This window comes from Nomascus leucogenys, chromosome 8 (assembly GCF_006542625.1).
Source record: "Nomascus leucogenys isolate Asia chromosome 8, Asia_NLE_v1, whole genome shotgun sequence".
NCBI classification, from domain to species: domain Eukaryota; kingdom Metazoa; phylum Chordata; class Mammalia; order Primates; family Hylobatidae; genus Nomascus; species Nomascus leucogenys.
In genome coordinates this window covers 22310118-22335799 of record NC_044388.1, presented here as the reverse complement: position 1 = coordinate 22335799, position 25682 = coordinate 22310118, and the positions used below count along the sequence as shown (strand labels likewise).

General features: G+C 38.7%; 1 protein-coding gene across 2 annotated transcripts in view; it reads right to left on the bottom strand.

Annotated features, from left to right (window-relative positions):
• Positions 1 to 25682, bottom strand: part of PLCL2 (phospholipase C like 2) — a 198214-nt gene that overhangs the window by 73012 nt on the left and 99520 nt on the right. For both annotated transcript variants that reach the window (XM_030816872.1, XM_030816873.1), the window contains exons 3-4: positions 6966 to 9452; positions 4214 to 4417 (exon numbers count right to left, since the gene is read on the bottom strand). In XM_030816872.1, the coding sequence (XP_030672732.1) occupies positions 4214 to 4417; positions 6966 to 9452 (2691 nt within the window). The remainder of the gene's footprint in view (positions 1 to 4213; positions 4418 to 6965; positions 9453 to 25682) is intronic.

Here is a 25682-nt window from a genome sequence, read left to right as displayed (position 1 = left end):
CTAACCATTCTCTCCTTTGAAGATTCAAATAATTCATTTATATATTTTAAAGTATCTATGTACTATCTATTGTCTATCATCTTATCAGTTATCTATAAACATGCTGCAGCATCTCTTCACTAAATTGTAAGCTCCTCAAGGGAAAAAAAAAGTCTTTTTCGTCTTTATATTACCTCATGTTGCCTAGAATAGTCACTGGTACACAGTAGGCAATCAATAAATACTTATTGTTGATGAGTGAGCAGTGAACGTGCTAAGAGCTTATAAATGGGTGTTGAATTCATCACCAAAAATGCAGTAACTTATTTTGTATCTGTTTTATTGAAATAAACCAATTAAATTTCTATTATATGCCACTTCAAAACAACCAAACGTGACATCTTTAAAGCAAATCAATTATTTGGTTCAAAAGTTTGACCCTCTGACTTTATGGTCATGATGTATGATACAATAATATATGCTGTCCAATGCAATAAATAATGGGTTGTGAGCAAAAGCCCAACCACATGGCTTAATAATGGAGCCCAGCCCCCATCTGTTGAAAAAAAGTAGATAGGTATGAAAAAAGGGACTCAAGGGTCACTTCCATTAAGAGAGGCAGAGAGGACAAGCTGACTGGAGGAAGATGAGCCCTCACAGGTTGAGCCCCTAAATCATGGGATGAAGTACTTAAGGACACTGAGCTTAAGGGGACAAAGATGCCTCATTTAAAGGCCCTGTAAGCCTCCATTTGCATGAGGCCTCCTTCCACCCCTGCTACAATTTCCCTACCTAGGGTTGCTATGTGCAGCTTTCATGCTCTAGGTTCTAGCGGGAGAGGACTCTAGGGCCCTTGCTCACCATCGGGAGGAAGAAGGGTCATCTGTGTGCCCCAGGCCTCCAGGCACAAGTTCAGCAGATGCCTTCTATCCCACACTCATGTCTCTGACTCCAGCACTGCTAACAGGGTCATTCCCACTTTCCATCCCAGTCCAGTTCCTACTAAAACTCCCTTAATCTGCCTAGTCTAAGTAGGTCTGTGAATTTCTCTTCTTCTCCACTCCTGAATGGCTCTGATACCTGCCTTCTTGAGCTAGGTCCCAGGCTCACCCTGCCATAGGAGCCATGAGAGCACCATAAGTCCTGTAAAAGCACAATTCTGGCAGTTTTCAAGGCCTGTTTGCTGGTAGTAATCATAGCAGCCATTAGGACAACAATCTGCATTCTCCGTTTTCACAAAGAAACTGGCACACTTCTGAAATACTATTTTATTAATAGAGTCTAGATATTGAAAAGTAATCACAATCTTGATAGCATAAATACACATCTGTACATTTTAGGAGGTACCATGGCACTGTCCTCACAGGAAGACACACTTTAGGCATGTAGACTGGCCATGACACAGGAGTTCTGGAGGAGTTTCTCAACTTGCCTTTACTTCTCATTCGCCTCCACACATTATACATGGGAAGTCAACAGAATGAAATAAGATCTTATTTCTAAGGTTAATTTTGGGTCAAGCTCAACCTAACATTACAAAAATAAAGAGCTGTATTTAGAGTTACGGGCTGTCCGAGACCTTTAGTACATTTCCCATCAATATTTAATCTATTCTGGCTAGCTTTAATAAATTGTCACAAGGTAAGAAACCATTAAGTCACTAAAAAGAACTGTAAAATATTACAAGAGTTATAATATTGCTGCAGCCATAATTTAAATTTAATTTTTAAATATTTTATTAGCTTATTTTATCAGACGGAATTAACAGAACATATCGATAAATTAGGCGGTATAAGGCTGCACAGCTATTTCAATTATACATTATAAAAGAGTAATTTTATAATTTAAAAATTTTAAGCAAGCTAGCATATTCTGTCTTGTCAATTCTATAACAATATAATGATACAGTTAGATGCAAATAAGAGTTACATATTAAGTGCTAGCATCTACCAGTCCAAGAGGAAGGGGCAGGGAACCAAGGAGCAATGAGCCATTCCTGAGCTGAATATTGCTGTGAGTGCCATAAAGGTTGCTGGTGGCCATAAGGATTTTTAACATAGACCATAAGAAACCAGATATGATCACACACTCCTGATAGAGCAGAAATCAGCCCCTGAACTTGGCCTGCCCTGTTATGCTGTTATCACCTCCACGGGGGACTACCACCCTACTCTCAAGAAGTCCCTGTTAAAAAGCTCGCCACGAAGAAATGTCACTGTATGACTGTCACAGAAATCAAGGAAATGTCTTAGGGGGTAAATCATATTAGATTTTGGTCAATGAAATAGGTATGTGATTTTATTTGTGGCTTATGCTTTAAAAGCATTTACAAATATCAGCTACTTTTTTTGGCTTTGTCTCATAAAACTTAAGTCAAGAACTATCTAGGCAGTCTGGGTCATAGCATGTAAAAGATCTTCAGACTTTTCCATTTTTACCCCTTTTTCTATTTCCCCACCAAAGGAATCTCAGCATGCTTCCTGTGTTGATGTTGGTCCCCAGTCTCGTTTTCTCTCCTAGTGGACTTGATGGCTCCCCGAGGATGGGGCTGTTCATACGAGTCTTTGTGGCCCCCTTTGGCACTCAGCACAGTGGCACTCAACACCTGAGGCTCATCAGACACCTGACCCTGGCCTCCCTCCTCTCTGCAGGAGGGTGCCACTCTATGTAGTTTGCTTGCAGTGTCCAATATTCAGTTCCTGGTGTCTCTTAAGGTTACCATGAATGCTAAGAAGGAAACAGCCCCCACTACAATATGTGACTACTTCATAGGAATCTACGAAATGCGCAAATAATCACTTTTTTTAAGGTAATGAACTCATAAGCTGTTTAAAACACTGCATTCTTCTGACTTGTACTTCTAGACTTACTCATCCAAAGACTGAAGATAGACTTATTCATACAAAGACTGAAGAAGCATTTTCCAAAATATATTCTTCAGAATCTTTCTTTTTAGAAATAGTATTCCAATGGTCAAGTCAATTTGTGAAACTGGAAATACTCTATCACTATCTTGGAACTCATGGTGATAGCAAATAAAAGTTTCTAAGAACCTTTTATTTACTTAAGCAGTAAAGATATCTGATTACTTTTGTTCAAACTAGTATTTCCCAAAATTATTTAATCAAGGAACTTTCCCCCCATGTGATATTTACTAACATCCTATGAAACCCTTCCCCTGTGTGATATTTACTAACATCCTAAGAAACCTACGAAGTAGTCACAATTGAGAAGTGCTGGCCCGACGTCTTTTTTCTTTCCCTTGAACTGCATAAATCCCTCTAAATTACAGCTTTCAGACAACTTATGAAACAGTCAAAAATATTTCTGTTTAGGTTTATGATGCCGATCCTGTTTTGCCCTTGAGCACAGCAAGCTACATCAGAAGAAGCCTAGAGTTTCGTGGTCTTAGCTTGTGCTTTTGGAGTGGAGGAGGTAGCAGATGAGGTACTCACCCCCAAGTACTCTAAATAGTACTGGAAGACAGCCTGGCCCATCTGGGAGGGGAGTGTCCAACACCACCCTTAACCCTGATAGGTTGAAGAGTCAATGACAGCTTCAACTACATCATACACTTGAAATGGGTGTCCTTCACCCAATAAATTCTCCCTTAGAGTTATGATAAATAAAAAAATTACAGTAAGAGCAGGATGTGATTAAGAAAATGCAAGGTAAATCTTCAGTAGAAAAATGTAATATTCTAGGTGTCCTGAGGATACCCCATTAGGGTTAAGCTGATTACAAATACGGGTATCACAGAGCAGCTCCTGTAAGAAGGGAAACCACGGCCTAGTGCAGAGTCATGTGATACAGGCACCTGTCCCTCATGGCATTACATTTTTAAGTTAAATTTCTTGCCTTTACCAGTTGAAAAAATGAAAATAAAATGAAAACGAATAAATCAATGACTGGCTGCAGGATAAGATTTTTAAAAACTCGTTCCTATAACTGTGTGGAAAATATGCATCCTTTAAAAATCAATTCAGATATAGATGAGAAGCTAACTAATGTTTAATCCAACTGAGGTGAGTGTCTCTGAATTCTGCTTTCAAAAACAACAAAACACTAATCTCTTTCAAATATAGCAAGGTCAGGGGAATTACTTCTCCAGCATAGGTGAATGAAGCATGAAATAGGAAAGCGCACTTCAGCAAAAGCTCCAAAGTATGTCTGCTGTGTTGTCTTAGGATATCTCTCTCACCCAGGCTATGTAAAAGGACAAATGACAACTCACCATGTCATAAGTTGTTACGATCTTCTTCAGAACCTCTGGCACAATTCCCTGCAGCTCCATTGTGGGGTACTGCTCACTGAGATTCAGGACCACTAGGGGTGTGTTATCGGGCCCCAGAAAGCGGGGAGACACCGCCAACATGCACTGCATGAGATTGGCCACAGAGGAGAGGCCACACAGCTCCTTGAATGACACCACCGCATTCTGTTAAATGGAATGAAAGGAGCATTTGTAATTAACTGGGGATTTTAATTTCTCATGGATATTATATTTGATATATCTGATTATGCTTGAACCACCTGGTACAACAGTTATTAGCAGTGTTATAACAGAATTGGCTAACGATTGTTTTATCCTGGGAAAAATGGCTATTATCCAAAGTAAATACTGTTATGGACATTTGTAACACCAATTTATCAAAAGTACTGAGAATGCAAATAAGTCAAATTCTTCTGAAGGGTAAGGCCTCTTTTCAGCCCAAAGTTCATAGCAGTGCTGATGCGGATATGCAACTATTAGCAAACAGAATAGCTTCTGCATTCAAAGAGGGTAAAGATTTAGGAGAAAAAAAATCAAATCTGATTTAAAATAAGTATCAAATATGCCAGCCATACAAAAGGGAAAGAAATATTTGCAAGGTAGAAACCTGAATCTCTCATCTATTTATGCCTGCTGGCTCAAAATCTAAAGAACCTTTGAGGATGCTACTGTTCTCTGGTGAGTCTGCCCAGCAGGGACCTTGGTTACCTGTGACCTTCCCCTATTAGTGTCACTGCTGATCTCAATGCCTCCTCTCTCTCTCTTTTTTCTAATCACCAGAGGTATGCCATTGAAATATCCATTAAAGAAAAACCTTCAACACTGTAAAATGCCATGAGCTGGCCTTCTATGAACACTTACTAAGTGCTAAGCCATACTAGGCATATTTATTACACATTACTTCCATTTAATCCACACAGCAAGCCATGTTATGGACGAGAAGACTGAGCCTTAGCTATAATCCCTCTCTGTTTGTCTAGGGTCACACAGCTAGTAAGTGAAGGAGTCAAGATTTTACCTGAAAGCTGTTGATGTTAAGGCCCATGCTTTGAGTCACCATGAGTAATAATAGGCCAATTATAATCATAATAAGAGTCAGGTGGGCTATTTCAGGCACACTTGGGTCCTGGTCTGGGCTGGGCATGTGGGCAGAGGGGGTGGACCTAGGCCCTGCAGGCCTGTGCCTTCTGCTCTCAAATAATGCAGCTTCTTGGGAATGAACAACACTTTAGTTTTAAATTTAAACATTTCATTTTTATTAATATTGCTTTAAATATGGACATCAAACTATAGATCATTGGCTCAAATCACTTTGATATTGACAGTTACAGAAATCAATCATGACTGTGATATTTAAAGTGCAGTTCCCCAGTCACTCTTATTACACCACTTACTCATATCTGCAGTTGTTCTATTTGTTTATCTGCCTGCCTCCTGTCTGTTTCCCCTTCCCACTGCCTGCCCCCAACTAGCATGGAAGCCCGTTGAAGGCAGTCAGTCAATCTGTTTGTTCACCACTGCATCTTCATGGCCTAGACTGCTTGTGCATGGCAGGTGCTCATTCAGTATCACTACCGACTGCTTTGTCAGCTTCAGTGCAGACGAGGCTTTGAAAAAGACAATGCTTGAGCTCTGACAAATCCTCAAAGGAATTCTGTGTCACACACACCACAGCAGCCACTGGACAGTGGACAATGCGCTTGCTCAGAGCTGAGGGTTTACCAAACCACTTTCACGCTCAGAAACAGGGAAAAGCCCTTCATATGTCTGCTATGCTTTTACTTTAAGAGAAAGGAAACAAATTTCCTTATTGTGGGAAGGCCTTTTTATTCACGAAGTACACACAGAATTAGTTGATAGGGAAAAAATGTTGAATTTTCTCAGTCAGATTTTATTTGTTGGCATCATTCTCATTGGTCATTTTAAAATATAATTTTTTAAATATAAAATAAACAGACATGGAGCACTTATCACACACACACCACTTCTCACACACTATGACAGGTTAGGGCTGCTGTCTGCATGAGGCAGGCCCTTGCTGTCTAGCTCTGTGTCACTCAGGGGTCCTGGTATATGGCTAGATGTGTGGGCGATCCTTAATTAAATATGTAATTCCTAACTGATTGCTTTTAGCCATTATATATTTCAGAGGTAATCATTATCTTAAACTTCTAATAAATACAGACATCTCTTTTACTTATAGAATTAGCTATCCTCTCAAATCAAGAGAAGGCTCACCATGCATGTACATATATTTATGGCTCATTTAAAGGTTTCCCATCTCCTCAGCATTACAGCTTCTTAAGAAAGGACTGGATCACATTCATTTTACTTTGACCTATATCCTTTTTATTTTAATAGATCATCAATTTGTGTTCCAGGTAAGGAATATTCAGAAATCCCAGAGATTCCCATGTATACTATTAGAAAAAACAAGGAGCTGTTCAGCAGTCATTAACAGGGACTGGGACGAAGGTGTGTAACACAGCAACGAGACTTACTTATCCCAATATGTAATCAATATTTTCAATATCAACTGTACCTTTAGGAATTTAAATGATAAAAAAGAGACTAGTGGTAAACATTCTAAGAACTAATCGGAATTTAAAAACTACTTAAATATACCATTATTAAAAAACCAATATATTTATAAACTATGGACGTGTACTAAGTAGGAAAACCATTGAGTAAATAATTAAACACAAGCACGCACCTGCATGTTTTCTCTCAGATCTGTGGCATCCCGTATAGGGGGTTGGGCATTCTTGAATACCTCATCCACAGTTTTAATCCACAATGTTCTCAAAGATGCATATTCCCTGGATTTCTTCCCTTTTCTCACAGAAAGGCCCCTTTTATGAGGCTTCCCTCCACCTCTTCGGTTAGTAATAGCCACGTGGACAAATAAAGAAGCATGTGCAAGGACCTCTCCAGTTAAGGACTGCAGGGGGACATGGCGGTAGCCCGTCTGTAAACATTCAAAGGGAATTGTGTACTGGCCAATGAATTCATCCCCAATGTAGTCATCATCCAGCACTACAAAGCGCACCATGGCCAGTTCAGGCAGGTTGATTTGAAATTCAAAGCTTTCATCAAAAATGGGAGCGTCTCCATTCTGGTGCACTGTTTTTGTCCTTTGTTCTGCACAATCTGCAGGGATTCCATGGATTTCAACATAGACATAAGGATCCACCACGTCACCTTTGGCACCTGATCCTTTGGGCTTGGGAAAGTTCTGCCCACTGATGATTTTAATGTGAAGAAGTTGAGGTGAGACCCCTGGGACAGAGTCTTTTGTATTGGCGCTGAAGAAGGAGACCTCCTCCCTCATGATGGCCGGCCGGAGGACATAGCCACAGTTTCCGTTCTGCCTAAACCAGCCAATATTCAGGTCCATCATCAGTCCTGGTGTCTGAAAGTTCATGGCTACAATTTGGCAACCACACTTCCAAAAATCTTGAGGGTTCATGTTACTGGAATCAATTCTCATTGGACTGGGAAAAACCCTAGCAAGGAAACGTTTGTTGTAATTTACAAAGTCCCCTGGATTTTCATTGGCATACTTGCTGGCAAGCACTTCATTAAAGGAACAGACTTCCCAGTACTTCTGAACCTGAAATGACACCTGAAATTCTTTGAACTGAACTGATTTGCAGATGCTGACCAGTTCAGACAGTTCTTTACAAAGCTGAAATCGCTTCACAGGCACATTGTTGGGTTGCTCCACGTTCTCTTTTCCCATCCTCTGAGACATTTCTGCTCCTTCATCTTCATCAGTAACATCTCCTTCTACCCCAGAGCAATTTGAGGACAGCTTCTTTGCTTTAATTAGTATTCTCCCTCTCAGGACATCTGGGGATGGTAGATAGGATTCCTCAACATTGGGTGATGTTGTATAGAGCTTGTCTCCTAAAAGTTTCTTCATGTGCTGAACCATTACCTTCTGCTGTTTAATGGAACAGTGGTTTTCTAAACACAAGATAAGAGGATACTCTGAAGCAAAGAATGCATACTTGTTAATAATATCAATGACACTGCGGAAAACTATCTGAGAGGTCATGGTGTGGCCTGTGTAAATTACAGGTTCATTGTCCGGCCCATCCCATACATCTAATTCAACACTCCGGCAACCCATTTTAAGAGCTCGAATATATCCTGTGATGTCGGAGGGACCTCGGAACTGATCCTCTATTAAGTATGTATTATGAGATGAGTTTATAAAGTAATGAGACAGAGGTTGCTTCATATCCTGACAGACCTTCTTATGTTCTGGATCAAATATATAACAGTCAGGTGACATAAGGTAATTAGTGAACCCATCTATGGAGAGCCATCCCTTTTCCTGACCCTCTTTGGATGGCTCATATTTGTGAATAATTTCAAGGCTTATTTCCTCATTTATATGTGCCACACCCTGTTCTGCCTCAAGAAACATCATAAGGTCCTTGGTATCAAGGAATTCTTTATTGCTTGAAAACTGAACTAAAAGGAAATAAATTTCAGGTCTAGTACAAAGCTCATGAAAAACCTCAATAAATTCTTCCTTTGTGACCTCGGTACCAGCTTTGTCCTTTGATTTATGCAATTCTTTGAACTTAAGCTCAATTTTGCTCGTTTTTAAACCAGGATTGAGGTTTCTGATACATTGCACAGCATTACACAGAGTTATATGTCCAAGGTTATCTACATCGATTTCACTAAACATTTGTGAAACCCAAGAAGTCCTCATGTTATCTTGGCTACTTTCTAACATATCAAGCGTATGTTTTCCATAAGAAATTAGGTACCGCAGTCCCGTAACCCAGATGTTTGCAACATCTGCAGAGTTGGCAACCAAATCCAGTGACTCATAATTCTCTCCATATATGACGGAAAAAGCACAATCTTCAGATATCTGGTCAGAAATGCCATTGCTGCGGAATATGTCTGTGTTTTTTCCTGTTCTCACTTCCTTGATGGATTTAATGTCAATCTTGGCTTTCTCAGAATCCTTCTTAGATGGCTCCCACCTTAGGCTCTGCATGTCAGCATCCAGTAAAAAGTACCTATGATAAATTCTAGAGTTGGAGCGAACCTTTTTGAGTTCTGAACCCTCAACCATTGAATTAATACAATCACTTGCACTGCTGATCTTCTTCTCTGTTGGCATACTGCTGAATGAGACTGTTTTTTTCCGTTCCCTCTTCTGTTTTGTACCATCCTGAGAGAAAAAAAAGACCGTATATTAGAATAACATAAATATAGGTTTCTATGTTCAAGATTATGAATAGAAATTTAATTTCCTTGAAAAAAATCATACTATTAAGATTTCCTATTCTAGGCTCCTGTGATGAATGATACTTATTCATCTCTAAAGCTCAGAACTGGCCTTGGAGTTGACAGCCTAATACCAACAGGTATGAAATCATTATTGAACAATTACAATTCATATTTATCAAGAAGAACAATTTCAGGCCAGGCATGGAAGTTCACACCCATGAACTCAGCACTTTGGGAGGCTAAGGCAGAAGGACTGCTTGAGGCGAGGAGTTTGAGACTAACCTGGGTAATACAGTGGGATCCCATCTCTACAAAAAAAAATTTTTTTGGCCAGGCACAGTGGCTCATGCCTGTCATCCCAGCACTTTGGGAGGCCAAGAAGGGGCAGATCACCCGAGGTCAGAAGTTTGAGACCAGCCTGGCCAACATGGTGAAACCCTGTCTCTACTAAAAATACAAAAATTAGCTGGGCATGGTGGTGGGCACCTGTAATCCCACCTACTCGGGAGGCTGAGGCAGGAGAATCACTTGAATCCGTGAGGCAAAGGTTGCAGTGAGCCGAGCTTGTGTCACTGCACTCCAGCCTGGGCAACAGAGTGAGAATCTGTCTTAAAAAAAAAAAAAAATTAATTAGCCAGATATGGTGGCTCATGCCTGTAGTCCCAGCTATTCAGGGGGCTGAGACAGGAAGATTGCTGGAGCCCAGGAGATTGAGACTGCAGTGAGCTATGATCTTGCCACAGCACTCCAATCTGGACAACAGAACAAAATCCTGTCTCAAAAAATAGAAAGAAAGAAACAATTTTCAGAGCCCAGAGAAAAGTGAAAATGCAGGATTCCTTGATTAAAAATTATTAAGAATTTCAAGGTGACAGAAGAGCTAAGTGAAGCCCAGGGCTCTTCTGAGTCAGTGTGAAGCCTGTGCAACCGTACAAGTCATATACCACGAAACAGGCCCTGTTTCTATGTACACCTCCTACACCAACACTTCTCAAAGGCTTGTCACCAGACCACCTGCCTCAGAATCATCTGGGTTACCTGGTTACAATGCAGATTCCTAGGCCCATGGAACCAGCTCCCTGGGGCTGGTGCCCAGGAATTTACATCAAGGTAGCACTCCATGTGATGGGGGATGTACACTAAAGTTTAAAAACCATTTCCTGACTACTTGGGCTAAGACTTCTGGAAACTATTTGCACCAAATGATGAGAAACAGCTAAGTACAAACCAATTAAGTATCTGTTAAATGGGAATTCCAGCAGAAATTCCTCTCTCCAAAGTCTCATACTAGATCAGTCATCAGTATACATCAGATAGACATGTAAGTCTGAGATGAAGGGCTAGACTATAGCTGTTGGAGCTCCTAAAATCGTAGAGTTGGATTTATTAAAACCTATTACTATGCCCCAATGCTTAGAACCATGTCACCTTGTACCTTAATATTAATAGATTATTAAAAGGACTAAGTTTAAAACTTCAGGCAGCATTTATTTCTAAAGAAGTTAGCATCACCAATAAGGCACTGTTCAACTTTACTGCTTAAGGTAACATGTTCTCATCTTAAGGGGCTGACATCCACATCTGTGTGTGTATTTAAGTCCTTCCTTGTATGGAGACCTCTATTATTTGAAAAAAATGCTCAAATTACCTCAAAAGATCTTTCACAATTTTAAACCTAAAAGATGATACTGCCTTTCAGTATGTGTATAAAATATATGACAAATTTTCAGTATTCATTGTATTCACAAATAAGAAATAGGGATGGGAGTTGGAATAATATCACTTTCATGACAAAGAAAAGAACATTGTTGAATATTATCCAAAGGCAATTCTAATTTTCCTGCTCTGGATAGAAAATATCTATATTTTAAAAAGCTACTATGCTATACTCTATCTCTGAAATTTAAAACCACTTTTACTTTCTAACTACCTATACTTCCAAAAGCAATTTGCAGAAGGTAATTAAACTTAAACTTTAAATCATATGGGGATTATTTTCCTCAAAGTTTCAAAATGAACCATAGAAGCTTTTGTGATCTGAGTGCCAAGACAAAACATAAAAGCCACAAGGTAGAATATTTCTTTATAATTATATCCTCAGAACAATAAAGTGCAAAATACATAAAACTGTGGTAATTGTATCTGTAAGATACATTATATTAAAGTCATTTCAAATCCCTAAAGCATAGATTGTATTATATCAATTCGAGTGAGTTAGCATGAAATCAGTTTTGTAATCAGCCATGCATAAGGACATGAAACAAATGTATAATTTTCTATTTTTCAGAATGACGTCTTTAGTTGTTTTTTTTTTTTTTCCAGTAGAGACAGGGTTTCACCATGTTAGCCAGGATGGTCTCGATCTCCTGACCTTGTGATCTGCCTGCCTCAGCCTCCCAAAGTGCTGGGATTACAGGTGTGAGCCACCGCGCCCAACTGATGTCTTTAGTTTTTAAAAGACACATTTACCTTTGATAAAGGCAACATACTGATTCAGTTAGGGAATTTTATAATATTTATATATCGTGTCTCAAAGATGACACTAGTAGAACAATTACAAAAATATATGGAGGTGTTTATCCACTGATCCATTGAGAAATATATAGTATTTTCTCAACATTGTAATCTTTTATTCTTTCATTTTTATGGGCTGATTAATATTCTGTTACACTTTCTAATTTGTTATAAATGATACATTTCAGATAAATAGGTTTCTTTTTTATTAAGAAGGAAAAGGCCTAATAGCAAAGTAGTTAATAACATATACACATGCTCACATACCCATGTATGTGGAACAGGCAGCAGCTTAAACACCATACTGTGGCTTTAAAAACATTGCCATGCTTTTCACAAACCAGCCCAGGCTTTGAATGGAGACTTCTGGTCATCAACTGCAGACACATGAACATGATGACCACCCAAGCACGGGCAGATATAATGACATCAAGGACACCCCTTAGCAGAGACTTCCTGTCTCTTCCTCTCCCTCCATCTGCTGTCGCCTAGAACTGTCTGTCCTCTCCATAGCACACCAAGGCCTGAATCTGCTTCTCCTTCCTCGCTAGCAGATAAAGTGTTCAGAAAACACCGATAGAGGAGTATGCTTGTTTAGAGACCAATAAGAAACAGAACAGATGTGAGCTTGCACTCCTTAATGGGTGGACCAGAATCTCTGGCTGGGAGCAACGAGTGGATGTGAATACAGGAGAAGCTGGTGAAATGGTCTTCCACAGCCAGGAGAAAAGGAAGGGGAGGACAGAAGCACTTGTGTGGGAGGGAAGGAGAACTGGTGTTCAATGGCAGGAGATTGAGCCCCAAATTGCCTAATTCCTAGAATCCTCATCCCATTCTTACTCATTTCAACTTGGCTTTCATTGTCAGCCTGGCAGTGATCAAATACTTGCCTAAGCTAAGTAGCTGGTCAGAAGCAGAGAGCTGGGATCTATTATTTATGCTGCCTTGTAATGCAAGTTAGTTTAAACCAAATAATGAAAATTATTCAACCTACATGTGCTATACATATACCTTTTTAACTGGAAGAACACTAAATGCATAATACTCACATGCATTAACCATCTAAAACCAGAGGAAAAAATGCAGGTTTCTGCTGAGACACTTGTGCCTCAAAATACTTTTAAAAAATAGTATAAACTATTTCTCAGAGTTGGCTGTTATATTGTGAAGAGTACTCATCACCCAAAGCTTCTGGGTGGTGAATACAACAGAAGGGAAACTTGGTGCAATTCTGCTACTCTATTAGCACTTAGTAACCTCAAGAGAAAGAACACACAAACAATGTCCGGACTGGAAGAAAACCAGCTTCCAAAGAACCTACCTCCATATCAACCTTGAAATTTTGCATTTCTTGACAATCATAAAATTTAGAACTAGAAAGAAACAAAGGTTCATTTGTACATTAGCCAACAGAATAACAATTTCATACCAGGAATGATTTTAGGTAAAGCAATGAACTAGAAAGAGGCTAGGGAAACATTCTGCACCACAGCAAATTCAGGAAAAATAAAAATGTTTATAGAATTCATATTTAGCATTAAAAATATAAATAGCCATATTGAGTTTGAGTCCTATGGAAAAACATACATCTTTCTAACATAACTGCCTACTTTATTTAATAGCCTTAATAGAAGGCTGTCACCAAAAATAGGAGGCCACTAAAATTACCATCTGGGATACTTAAGTAGTGGCAATTTCATAAATGGGCATGGGTAATTTCATAAATTCTCATCCTGAACTGGGATAAGGAATAGGTGAACCTCATTTCTTCTGCTGGCAACAAAGTGTCTGGCACTGATTCAATCGATCTAGCTCGCTCTAGAGAAGAGGAACAAGAAACCGAGTTGTGGAGTTGCAGTCTTGTCTAAGGGCACACAGATAGTTAATGCCCTGCTGGAAGAAAATTACCTCCTGTTTCCTACTCCATTTGAAAGACTTGAAAGACTTCCACTTGAAAGACTCCTGTCTTTCAAGACTCATTTGTTCCCATTTTCTGTTTGATTATTCCTCAAAAAACATCATGAGAAAATGATGTTTCAATATCCAGGTGTTTCAAATATCCAGGCAAAACAGTTACCAAGTCTAAGCAGTCATTCTGGTGTGGGGCTAGGGTGTGGTCATGGGGTGGCTCAGAATGGGGAGAGGGTGTAGTATGAAAACAAAGCAGCTGTTTATCTGTCTGGTTTGCTTGAATCAAGTTATTTAATCTGAAATATAAATAACATTAAAGAAAGGCAGAGGATCATCATGTTTATCAAGGGGGATCTAGAATTAGAGAGTTGAGAAACTGGGGGTTAGAACAATTTCTCTTTTACAAAACAATACAAAACTAAACAAAAAAACCCAAGAAAGAACTTGAGGTCCCTTAAACGAGCACAGCAAGGCCTGACCTTTCTTCAGCTCAATAACAATAACTCTGAATTGAAAGAATAAGTCATGGCAGGCACATAAGGACTACCTTGCAAAGGTTTTCCCACATCTTTAAAACTTTGATGTGCTCTCCAAGATGAGAAAAAAGAAGAAAAGGGGGAATTTGGAGCAAGACAGTCACTCTGAAGGTCATTTTATAAAATAAAATGAAATGAAAAAGAATAAAATAACATAAAGGAAAGCTAGGTACAGTTAAATGCTGCTTCTTGCTCATGTGGAAAGGCCCTTTATTGCAAGTAACAGAAACTCCTTGGCCTGTGGATGCCTCTCCTCCATGGGCGCTCCTCTTCTGTCATGCCCTCTACTGTATTCTGTATTCCAAAAGCTCACCCCTGCCCTAGCTTGGCAGAGTCTACGAGGGCTCAGATCTGCTAATGGCTTAGGAGCCTATGGGTGACTTAAAAAGTCATAAAGTAGGGGCAAGTAAAGTTTAGATGGTGGTTTACAATACAGAAAGCCAAAATAGAATATCACTTCTACCCTAAGAAGAAAAATCCCAATAATCTATAAAATCATAACTGTTCTTGTATCCATCAGAGAGCCACGGTCACATAGAAACCAAGGGAACTGAATTTCAAAGAGTGACATGCCCCTCCAAGGAGAAATAGGACACAAGAAACTGTTCTGGGTTTGGTAGAGCATGGGAAGAAGATGTGGCCACCATGGAAGCAGGTGAGAGGAAATCAGATAAAATTTTAAGGAATTCCTAAAAGCCAAGTGTGGCCCAGTATATCCATCTAGGGTAACTGGGAGTGCCAGACACAGGAAGAGTTTGCACTCATTTGTAAATCTTCTCCATTGGTGCTCCTGAGAAAAACTGGGGGTAAAGCAGAGCCACTGGGAAAAGGGTGGAAGCAGAACCCATCCACCTCTGGAACCAGGCAAAGATCCATTGCCCCGGGGGGTAGCAGAACCTCTTGTAATCAGGAGCCTGCACCAACAAAAGCACAGCTCTGCTATGACCAGAAGAGTGGCAGAAAACTATCACCTGCCCAAATTCAAAACAGATACAGGCAGAGTTTGGCTCCCACAGGGAGCAGGGCAGGTTAGGACAGGTGAGAAGGCCCATTCCTGAGGCCCAGGTGCATACAGCTGCCTAAGGCTGAAACTGGATCGGCAGGACCAAAAATTCTTCCTGACCCCACCAGAAGCCTAGCACCAAAATGCAAGCAGTCTACCATTACAGCAGGGAAAAGAACATGGGAAGAGACCCTTTCTGACACAGGCATTCACAGCTGAGAGCTGAGGGCAGAGCAGGAACTCTGAGTAAACCCTCTAGTACGCTACCTGCCTCCTTCACACAAAACACAAGGTGACAGTGGCCCACCAGTGGAGAAATTTGAAGCCAGTGGTACATTGAAGGTAACAATGGCAACACAAATCCCAAACCTGGCTCAATTACTGACTCAATCTTCCCAACACTAATGACCTGGAAGAAGAGACATGCCCATTTCTGAGCATATCATTCACTTCAGTCTCTATTAACCATGATTTTTGTATCCAATAAAAATTGCAGGTCATACCAAAAAAGTAAAAAGAAAAATGAAACAAAACAAAAACAACAACAAAAAACATTGTCAAGAGATAAAGCAATCAACAGAGCCAGACTCTAGAAGTGACTTAGAAGATGCTGAAACTATTAAATAGGAAAATTAGAACAACTATGATTAATATGTTAAAAGATCTAGTGGAAAAAGTGGACAATATGCGTGATCAGATGGTATATTTCCACAGAAAGATGGGAATTATAAAATATGGTCCAAAGGAAATACTATTAAAAAAAAACCCACATCAGAGATGATGAATTCCTTGATAGGGTAATAAGCAGACTAAATACAGTCAAGAAAAGAATCTGTAAACTTGCAGATAGGTCAATAGAAATTATCCAAATGAAAATACAAGGAAACAGAAGAGTATATACATATATTTTTTTAGAAAAACAAAACAGAGCATCTAAGAGCTGTTGTCCAACATATGTGAAAACAAAGTCACTGTAGGAAAAACAGGAGAGATAATAGGGCAACAAAATATTTGAAGAGATAATGTCCTAGAATTTTCCAAGTTAAGCAGCTCAAGAATAAGAAGCTCAAGCAGGATCAAACACACATACACACACACACACACACACACACACACACACACACCTGGATATATCATAGTTACACTGCTGAAAACCAATTAAAGAGAAAAGCTTTGAGGCAGCCAAAGAAAAAAGAAAGTCACATATAGAAAAATATCAATAAGAATTCTAGTTCAGATGATGGGGAAAAATTGAAAGTCTTTCCTCTAAGATCTGGAACAAGACAAGGATGTCCATTTTTCTAAGATCTGGAACAAGACAAGGATGTCCATTTTTTACCACTTTTATTCAACATAGTATTTGTAGTTTTAGCCAGAGTAATTAGGCAACAGAAAGAGAGAAAGGGAATCCAAATTGGGAAGAAATAAGTCAAACTGTCCTTGTTTGTAGATGACATGATCTTATATTTAAAAAAATCTAAAGACTCTATCAATAAACTCTTAGAACTGATAAACAAATTCATATGGAATCCCAAAACACCCCAAATAGCCAAAGCAATACTGAGTAAAAAGAACAAAGCTGGAGGCATCATCATACTACCTGACTTCAAAATATACTACAAAGCTATAGTAACCAAAACAGCATGGTACGGGCATCAAAACAGACACATAGACCAATGGAACAGAATAGAGAACCCAGAAATAAATCAATGCATTTACAGCCAACTCATTTTCAACAAAGGCACCAAGAACATACATTAAGGAAAGGACAGTCTCTTCAATAAACAGTGCTGGGAAAACCAGATATCCATATGCAAAGAATAAAACTAGATCCCTATCTCTTACCATATATAAAAATCAAATCAAAATGGATTAGAGACTTAAATGTAAGACCTGAAACTATGAAACGACTAGAAGAAAACACTGGGGAAACAATTCATACTTCAAGACATTCAGCTGGGCAAGATTTTTTTTTAGGATAAGATTTCAAAAGCACAAGTCACAAAAACAAAAATAAATAAATGGGATTACATTTGTAAAAACAGCAAAAGAAACAACAGAGTGAAAAGAGAGAGTCTACAGAATGGGAGAAAATATGTGCAATCTGTTTGTCCAATGAGGCATTAATAACAGCAAAAAAAGCAATTAAAAATGCGCAAATTATCTAAATAGATATTTTAAAAAAAACAGACAAATGGCCAAGAAGTATATGAAAAAACGCTCAGCATCACTAATCATCAGGGAAATGCTTATCAAAACCACAATGAGGATATCATCGCATCCCAGTTAAACTGGCTATTATCAAAAAGACAAAAAAAAACCCAAAAAACCAGAAGCTGGTGTAGATGTGAAGAAAGGTATACTGTTAGTGGAAATGTAAATTAGTATAGCCATTTTGGAAAACAGTATGAAGGTTTCTCAAAAGAGCTAAAAATAGAACTACCATATAATCCAGTAATCCCTCTGCTGGGTATATATCCAAAAGAAAGGAAATCAGTACATTGAAGAAATACCTGCACACCCATGTTTATCACAGTGCTATTCACAATAGCCAAAATATGGAATCAATCTAAGAGTCCATTAACGGATGACCAGATTTTTAAAATGTGGTAAGTATACATAATGGAATATTATTCACCCATAAAAAGAACAAAATACTGTCATTTGCAGCAACATGGATGGAAATGGAGGACGTCATGAAATAAATCAGACACAGAAAGACAAATGTCACATGTACTCATATGTGAGAGCTAAAAAAGTTAAACTCATGGAGGTAGAGAGTAGAATGGTGGTTATCAGAGGCTTGGGAAGGGCAGGAAGGAGGCGGAATAAAAAGAAGATGGTTAATGGGTACAAAATGACAGAAGAAATAAGTTCTAGAGTTTGACAGCACAGTAGGTTGACTATAGTTATTAATACTTTATTGTATATTTCAAAAGAGGAGATTTAGAATATTCTCAACACAAAGAAATTATAAATGTTTACATGACTGATGTCCTAATTACCCTGATTTGATCATTTTACATTGTATGCATATATCAAAATATCACAAGTACTCCCACAAATATATACAATTATAATGTATCAATTGAAAAAATAAAAGATAATTCTAGTTCAGATGGATTACAGGTGATCCACTTATTTTTACAAGCCTGCAAATGTACTACGTATAATGGATAGTTTTATGGGAAAAGTGATTCTCTTTTAAAGGACTGTAGTCGCTAAATTCACCTGTGCTTTCAAAGACAAAGGCATCTCTAACTTAGATGTTAGTCTTTGAAAGGTCACAGGTGAGTTTCAGAGGCTCTACAAGACTGTGATTGGATTCTCCAAGGGATCTGCAAACTCACCTCCCTTCCTCTAAGAAGTTTAGAATCATGGCCTTATTAAGATAAACTTTAGAAGACAAAGAGGAAGATTATCACTTCCTAAGAGAAAATGTCAACCTTAAATGCCAGAGTAAAGGCAGAGGATAAATGTTTTACAGAGTTGTGAAGGAAATTTTAAGGCTATCCAAAAGAGAAATGACAATCTGGGAAACAGGGAAGAAATGAAAACTACATAATTTATAGATATAAGTAACACAATTTTATTAATAAAAACAGCAAAATCAAGCACACAAAGAACTTTTATTGACAGCTGTGAAATGGTTTTCTTTATACCAGAGTAGAACAAAATAATTCAATAGTTCATCAACTTTCTAGTTTAGGAATCACCCACAGAAATACTATGCGCCACAAGATGTGAGCTAGCACTGCATGTCCTCTGTGCCTCAGTTTCCTCACCTGTAAAATAGCCATCAAAATAATACCTATTCCCCAAATGTTATTTATGGTACCTACATCACAGGGTTGTTACAATGATAAGATGAGTTCATATTTGAAAACTGCTCTAAACACTGCCTGGAATTTTGTACACTTTACATTAGATCCTGTTCAATAAATACATTTCAGGCTGAAATTATTTCTTCATGGAAGAACAACAAAGACAAATACCATCATAAATGTGTCACTGCAATACTCTAAACACTTAGGATTTGTTGAAAGATAATCCTATCACAGAAGAAACAGAATGAACATCACCCTCTCTGAGTCTTGTTTAACTGATGCACGACCAAACGTATGTGATGCCCAAGATATACTGGGAAACTGTCAAAGATAGCCAGCTGCCCTCTCAAAAAGCTTCAGAAGGCTGCATCCCCACACCCATAGGGAAAAAACCACTTCTCAAAGTCTTGTGTTAATTTTAAAGCCCATCAATTTAATTAAAATGATAATTTAAGTCTTGTATAAGTATTCACATAAGAGTACAAATTTGAAGCAATGATCCCCATAATCTCCAGAATATTTTTACCTAAAAAATGATCAAATGACCTCACTCAAAGCACTTTGTGGCTGGAATTATTCAGATGATTCCTTCTATTTCACACTCTCCTGTTATTTGCAATGTGGATAAACCTACAGCACCCAAAACAGCTACATGTGAAGAAAACAAATTTCCAATTTCTGTAAAATGAAGCTTTCAAAGTCAGGTTAAAGGTTCCAAATAATTCAATGTAATGGGTTACATCTGCCTTTAAAACAATGGCGTCTCTAATTGTGAAATCATAGGACCATAATGACATACAATACTGCTTTCACAACAACACTCTTTTGGCAAAGCATTTTCACTACTACCAAAATGTTTCCTGAAAGTAAATATATAAAGCCACAATCTACATCTGTGTCCAATGCAAACTGCAATAAAATTCATCAGTTTTCTCCAGTAGTGAAAAACCTAATGGTAAGCACTGAGCTCCTATAAATTACACTAGTGATCCTTTAGATTCTAGTGAAAATAATGATGGTAATAAATTTTAATTTATGATTTATTATAATGGTACTTAAGTGGCAAAATTTGGTGTGAAAACTGTGTTTCTCAACTGTGGATATGTAGTTTCATATTCAGCACATTATAGAGCCTGCCGACTTCCTATACTACGAGCTATTTAAAGACGTAGTTATATAACTTTAATTGGTAATAACTGTCTAGTAAATTGCATTGAATTTTAAAAGATATGCAAGTTGAATCACATAATGTGAAAAATATGATCAATTCTAAGAGTAACTTCTCAATCATTAATTTTCTTTCCCCTACACTGTGCTGGTTCCTCACTGTTTCAGGATAACTTTGAAGAAAAAAATTATTTTCCTCATTTTTTAATCTTTAACTCCGGCACTGCCTGGGGTTGAGGGAAAAAATGCAATCCAGGGGTTGATGCAGGAGTTAAAAGGAAAGTTTCTTAGAGATCCATCAGCATGCAGGGGCAAAGCTATTGCCCTGGGACACATCACATCCACCAGAGCAAACAAAGAATAGTAACTCTTCTAGTCAGAAATTTTAATAATTCCACAATTATTTTAAAATTAAGGAGAATTGCCCCACTGACAATTTATTATGTGATCACTTTATTATTTCCTATCTTGTCTTGTAGGAAAGTAACTTCTCCCTAGGGCCTTTTTTAACCGAATGGTTTATCTGCATATGAAATTAATGTGCGTGGCTGGATGCGGTGGCTCATGCCTGTAATCCCAGCACTTTGGGAGGCCGACGCGGGTGGATCATGAGATCAGGAGATCAAGACCATCCTGGCTAATACTGTGAAATCCCGTCTCTACTAAAAATACAAAAAAATTAGCCAGGCCTGGTGGCAGGCGCCTGTAATCCCAGCTACTTGGGAGGCTGAGGCAGGGGAATTGCTTGAACCGGGAAGGTGGAGGTTGCAGTGAGCTGAGATTGTGCCACTGCATCACTGCACTCCAGCCTGGACAACACAGTGAGACTCTGTCTCAAAAAAAAAAAAAAAAAGAAATTAATGTGTGTGTGAAGGGGGACAATTAGATCGGAAAAATAAGAAAAGAAACTAAACAATGAATTACATAAAAGAGAAACTCAGCTTTCTACAAAACACTCATAAGTTCCAAACCATTCTTGAGACACCCTGGTTCAGTCCTCAGCGTTCTCTCTTCTCTAAACTCTTACAGTATTTATAGTGTCTACCCTGTAATTTAGCATAATTAATTACAGTCTTATTCAGTTATCTAATTGTTTTATGTGGGTCAGTCTTATCTCCTCAAGTAGAAGGTAAACTTTTAAAGGGAATGGGCCTTATCTTCTATAGCCTCTGGCCAGACCAATTTTGACAGTCAGAATAGAAACTCTTTTCAATGAACTGGTCATCTTCATAAAGCCAATGATGGCCTTGGAACTAACAGAAAGACAAAATAAGCTAATTCTTTAACTTATCAAAATGACTGTTTATGAAAGGTATATGTGTTTTTAAAAGAAGCGTAAGTCATTTTTTTGTTTCTTCAATTGAGGGGTGACAGATCATATAACTTTTATACCAAGCATCTTCAAAAGAATTTTTTGAAACATCTCAGTACAAGAGGTCTTTTGGATGTAAAATAATATAAAGACAAAGTTGCTAGTACAAGGACAGATAGGTAAACGATTAAATTTTAAGATTTTTCAACTTTGGCTGTTTTATCTATAATATTTATTTAAAAACAAATAATTACAATTCTATAGCAATACCAGTCAATGTTCAAATGACTATTTCTGTAACAAAATGTTCACTGCCTACCAAAGGGCCACATAGAGATAAATCTGCTAACAAAACTTTTTTTTTTTTTGATAACAGCATCCTCTGTGTTCTGATTTATAAATTGGGTCTCTACCATATCTCTTTTTCAGCTCTTTCCTCAAATTCCTGTAAAACCAAATTCACCCTGGCTCCCTGACCAGCTTCCTTACGTCACTGGCCCATTTCCCTTATGGTCCCACTGTCTGAATCTTCTGGCCTGGGAATTTGGAATCATATATAGCTCAAATTTATTAATTACACAGTTACTATGTATTCAACAATCCTATAACACGAGTATTATCAAGATCTTCAGTTCCAGAGAGATAAGGTAACTTGCCTACAGGTGTCCAGCTGGAGGCTGGAAGGAAGAGAGTGGTCTACCCGGGAAGGCCCTGAGTCCAGGGGAGGACATGGTGTCAGTCTCGTCCACGGGAGGGCCTAAGTCTCCTCATGCCCTGAGTCGCAGCCCACTCCTCTCACTCTAACTATTCCTGTAACAATGGCTACTTCTGCCAGTTCTTGAGTGCTCTCCATGTGCTAAGCCTGGGACTCAGTGTTTTGCTTCTTTCTATTCCTCAAAACAACTCAGTAGGTGTGCTCACCTTCATGTTCCAGGTTAGATTGCAGCTTCCCAGAGTAGGATATCTACGTTCCTCAGCCACTTCTGGAGCCAGTGCTGATTTCCCTGCCCGCATTATTCTCTGTCCTATCCTTTCATCTCCAAATGTGGCCCCATCCTAGAGGTCTTGCTGAAACCCTAGGCCTTCAGTGAAAGGGTTTACTTTACTTGAGTGTGGCTAACCTCTCTTAAATCCTTTTGTGCTTAAAGTCAGTACCACAGAGACAACACGTGTTTGTAAAATCTGTAAACCTTCCCAACCAGAGCATACACTTTTAAGAAGCAGAATTCACGTTGAAAAAATTTATTTTTGGCTTATTGAATCCTCCACTGAGCCTAAGGCCACAATACACATAGAGTTGTCTAATACATCATAAAAAAGAGTAGAATTATACTTGTCAATGGAAAAAAAAATAAGCCCAATTTTGGTAATGCGATCCAAAGTCTACAGCTAAAATGCTAAAATCAAAATGGTTTAAAATACAAAACTTAAAATATTAGATTTTAATGTTATGTGGAGAAGAGAAAGCCAATCAGAGAGAACAATTACATGGATTTGAGGTAGTAAAGAGACTGCAATGTCAGAAGAAGCTCACGAGCCTGGGGGAAGGATCAGGAAAAAGGAGGCTGGATATGAGTTCCGGGCAACACTGCGAAGCACAGCTAGCCTGCCTCTGTTGTGAGGGGAGCCAGCACCTCCTTAGAGAAGGCTTCTGCGGCCTGAGAATGCACGTTCCTGGGCTGCAGACAGAACAAATACAAATATGTACAAGACTGATAATCATCTGCATTTCCCCTTTGTGTGCAAATACAACTCACCACCTGTTTTAAAAGGTCAACAAACGGAAGAAGTCTCTTTTGTTTTACCACACTAAGAATCACCAGCTTATACATGTAGGCATTTATTTTGTTTCTGCCTTAACACCCTAAATAAACTACACTAAAGGACATACGATGTTTAAATAGCCTCTGGCTGGAACAATTCATGCAGGGGATCAATTTCCCAAGAACTAAGTCCTTGCCCAGCCCTTGGCTGGAATTTCCTTCTGATGGGCATGGATCTTGTGGGGAGGACAATGTGGCCACCTGCTTAGCTGTGCAGGATCCTGCTCTTGCTTGGCTTCCAAGAAGGGGAGCCCTGCAGGCACTGGCCTGTGCTCACCACACACCTTTGGACCCTCTAATTCAGATTCTCCAATCTCAGCTCTTGCCTCTCCCATACTCTGGCCTTCTCACCTATCTCATCACGATGCCTGCATAGCCCACAAATGGGGAAGAGATGCAAATGGGGGTTATTTGCTGGATGTGATAACGGAGCTGTGGTGAGCACTGTGGAGAGCAGGTAGGTTCCTTTCACAAAGGGAACACAGTGGTAGAAGGGGGATGTTAGAAGCTAAATATCAAGTCTCTTGATCCCCTGAATGAATGAATGAAGGAACTCAAAGAGTACCACTTGTAGGATCACCATTTCAAACACCAAGTAGAAATCTATATATTTTAAAAAGTTTTAAAATAATTACAATTATCTCAAAATGTTATAATACACATTGCTGTAAATCCACTTTGCAAAATTAATGAGTAATTTAAAAATTGCAGCAAATCTCAAATCCACTGCTTTTCTACTTAGAGGTGTTATATGCAAATGAAAGATTTCCTAACACAAACATCTGCTGAAGGGGCACAGACATGCCTCACAGTCTTTGTATCTACTTGGCAGACAGCAACAGTAAGCTCCATTTTTTTTTTTTTTATTAAAAGCCATGCTTGGGTTAAGAAATCAATAAAAATGTCAATATCTGCATGGCCCAAATCCAGAAGACTCAAGTGATTAATGTAAAGCATTTGCAAAATAGAGTAATGCGAATTTGGACTGCAGAAGGTCCAGTTCTGCCATTTTCCTGAATCACTGTATACCTTTCTAAAACCACAAGTCCCTTCCAAATTAATTAGCTCATCAAACTAAAATAAAAAGCAGTTTTAAAAACCAGCAAAATCTCATCATTAATGTATTTTAAATGGCATATGCTGCCAGTGACTAAAGCAATTTAACTGCTTCAATGAATCTTGTGTCACCATTACCAGGCCTCACTGCTGTTAAGTCCCAACTACTGAGAGAAAATTACCAGCGGTAAATGTACAATTAATTTCACACAGGCATCAAATTCATTCTAAATACAGCTTCCTGAACCTAGCTCATGTTTTAAATAATATGGCACAGAACATAAGATTAAGAGGGTCTCTATACCATTTTGTATAGACTATAAAACCAAGAAGCTCAGGCAATCCTACAAAGTACACACTGCATAGTAGTTTTGAGAGTTGGAACTGGAAGGGCCTTGCATTAATATGGATGCTGTTGTGAGAATAAAATATAGGCATTTATAAGTCATGCTTAGATTTTACATAAAAGTATTATAATGCAAGCTTAAAATGCCACATCTAATTATACTGTATTTTATTTCATTAAAGTTATCCAGAAGTAAAAACATGGACAAATTCTACCTGCAAGCTATTTACCAAATCCCCTGATTAATAAGCAGGATGCTATCCTTATTCCAAGAGTCAGCCTGCCATACCAATTACCAATTCTAAAAAGGCTTTAATTCCAGAGTTTTGAAGCTGACCCTTCAGTCCATTACGCAACTCTATCCTGACTCACTAAAGTTCAAGCTACTTAGAGAGGAGACCTTTGGAGAGAGAGCACTGGGAATGAAATGGTGTCCCAACAGAAGGTTCTGACAGGAGGGAACATATGAGCTCCCCAGCACCTGCAAACCACAGGAATGGTTGGAACCACCAGCAACTGGTGAACTATATTCCCCAAGGTAGAATGACATCTAAAGTGGGACAGCTAAAAAGAGTGAAAGTGGGTATCAATAAACATGCCACATCAACAGGGACTGTCCTGGGCAAACTGAAATGTATGATCATCCTACCTGAAAGTGACCTTATTAATAATGTGT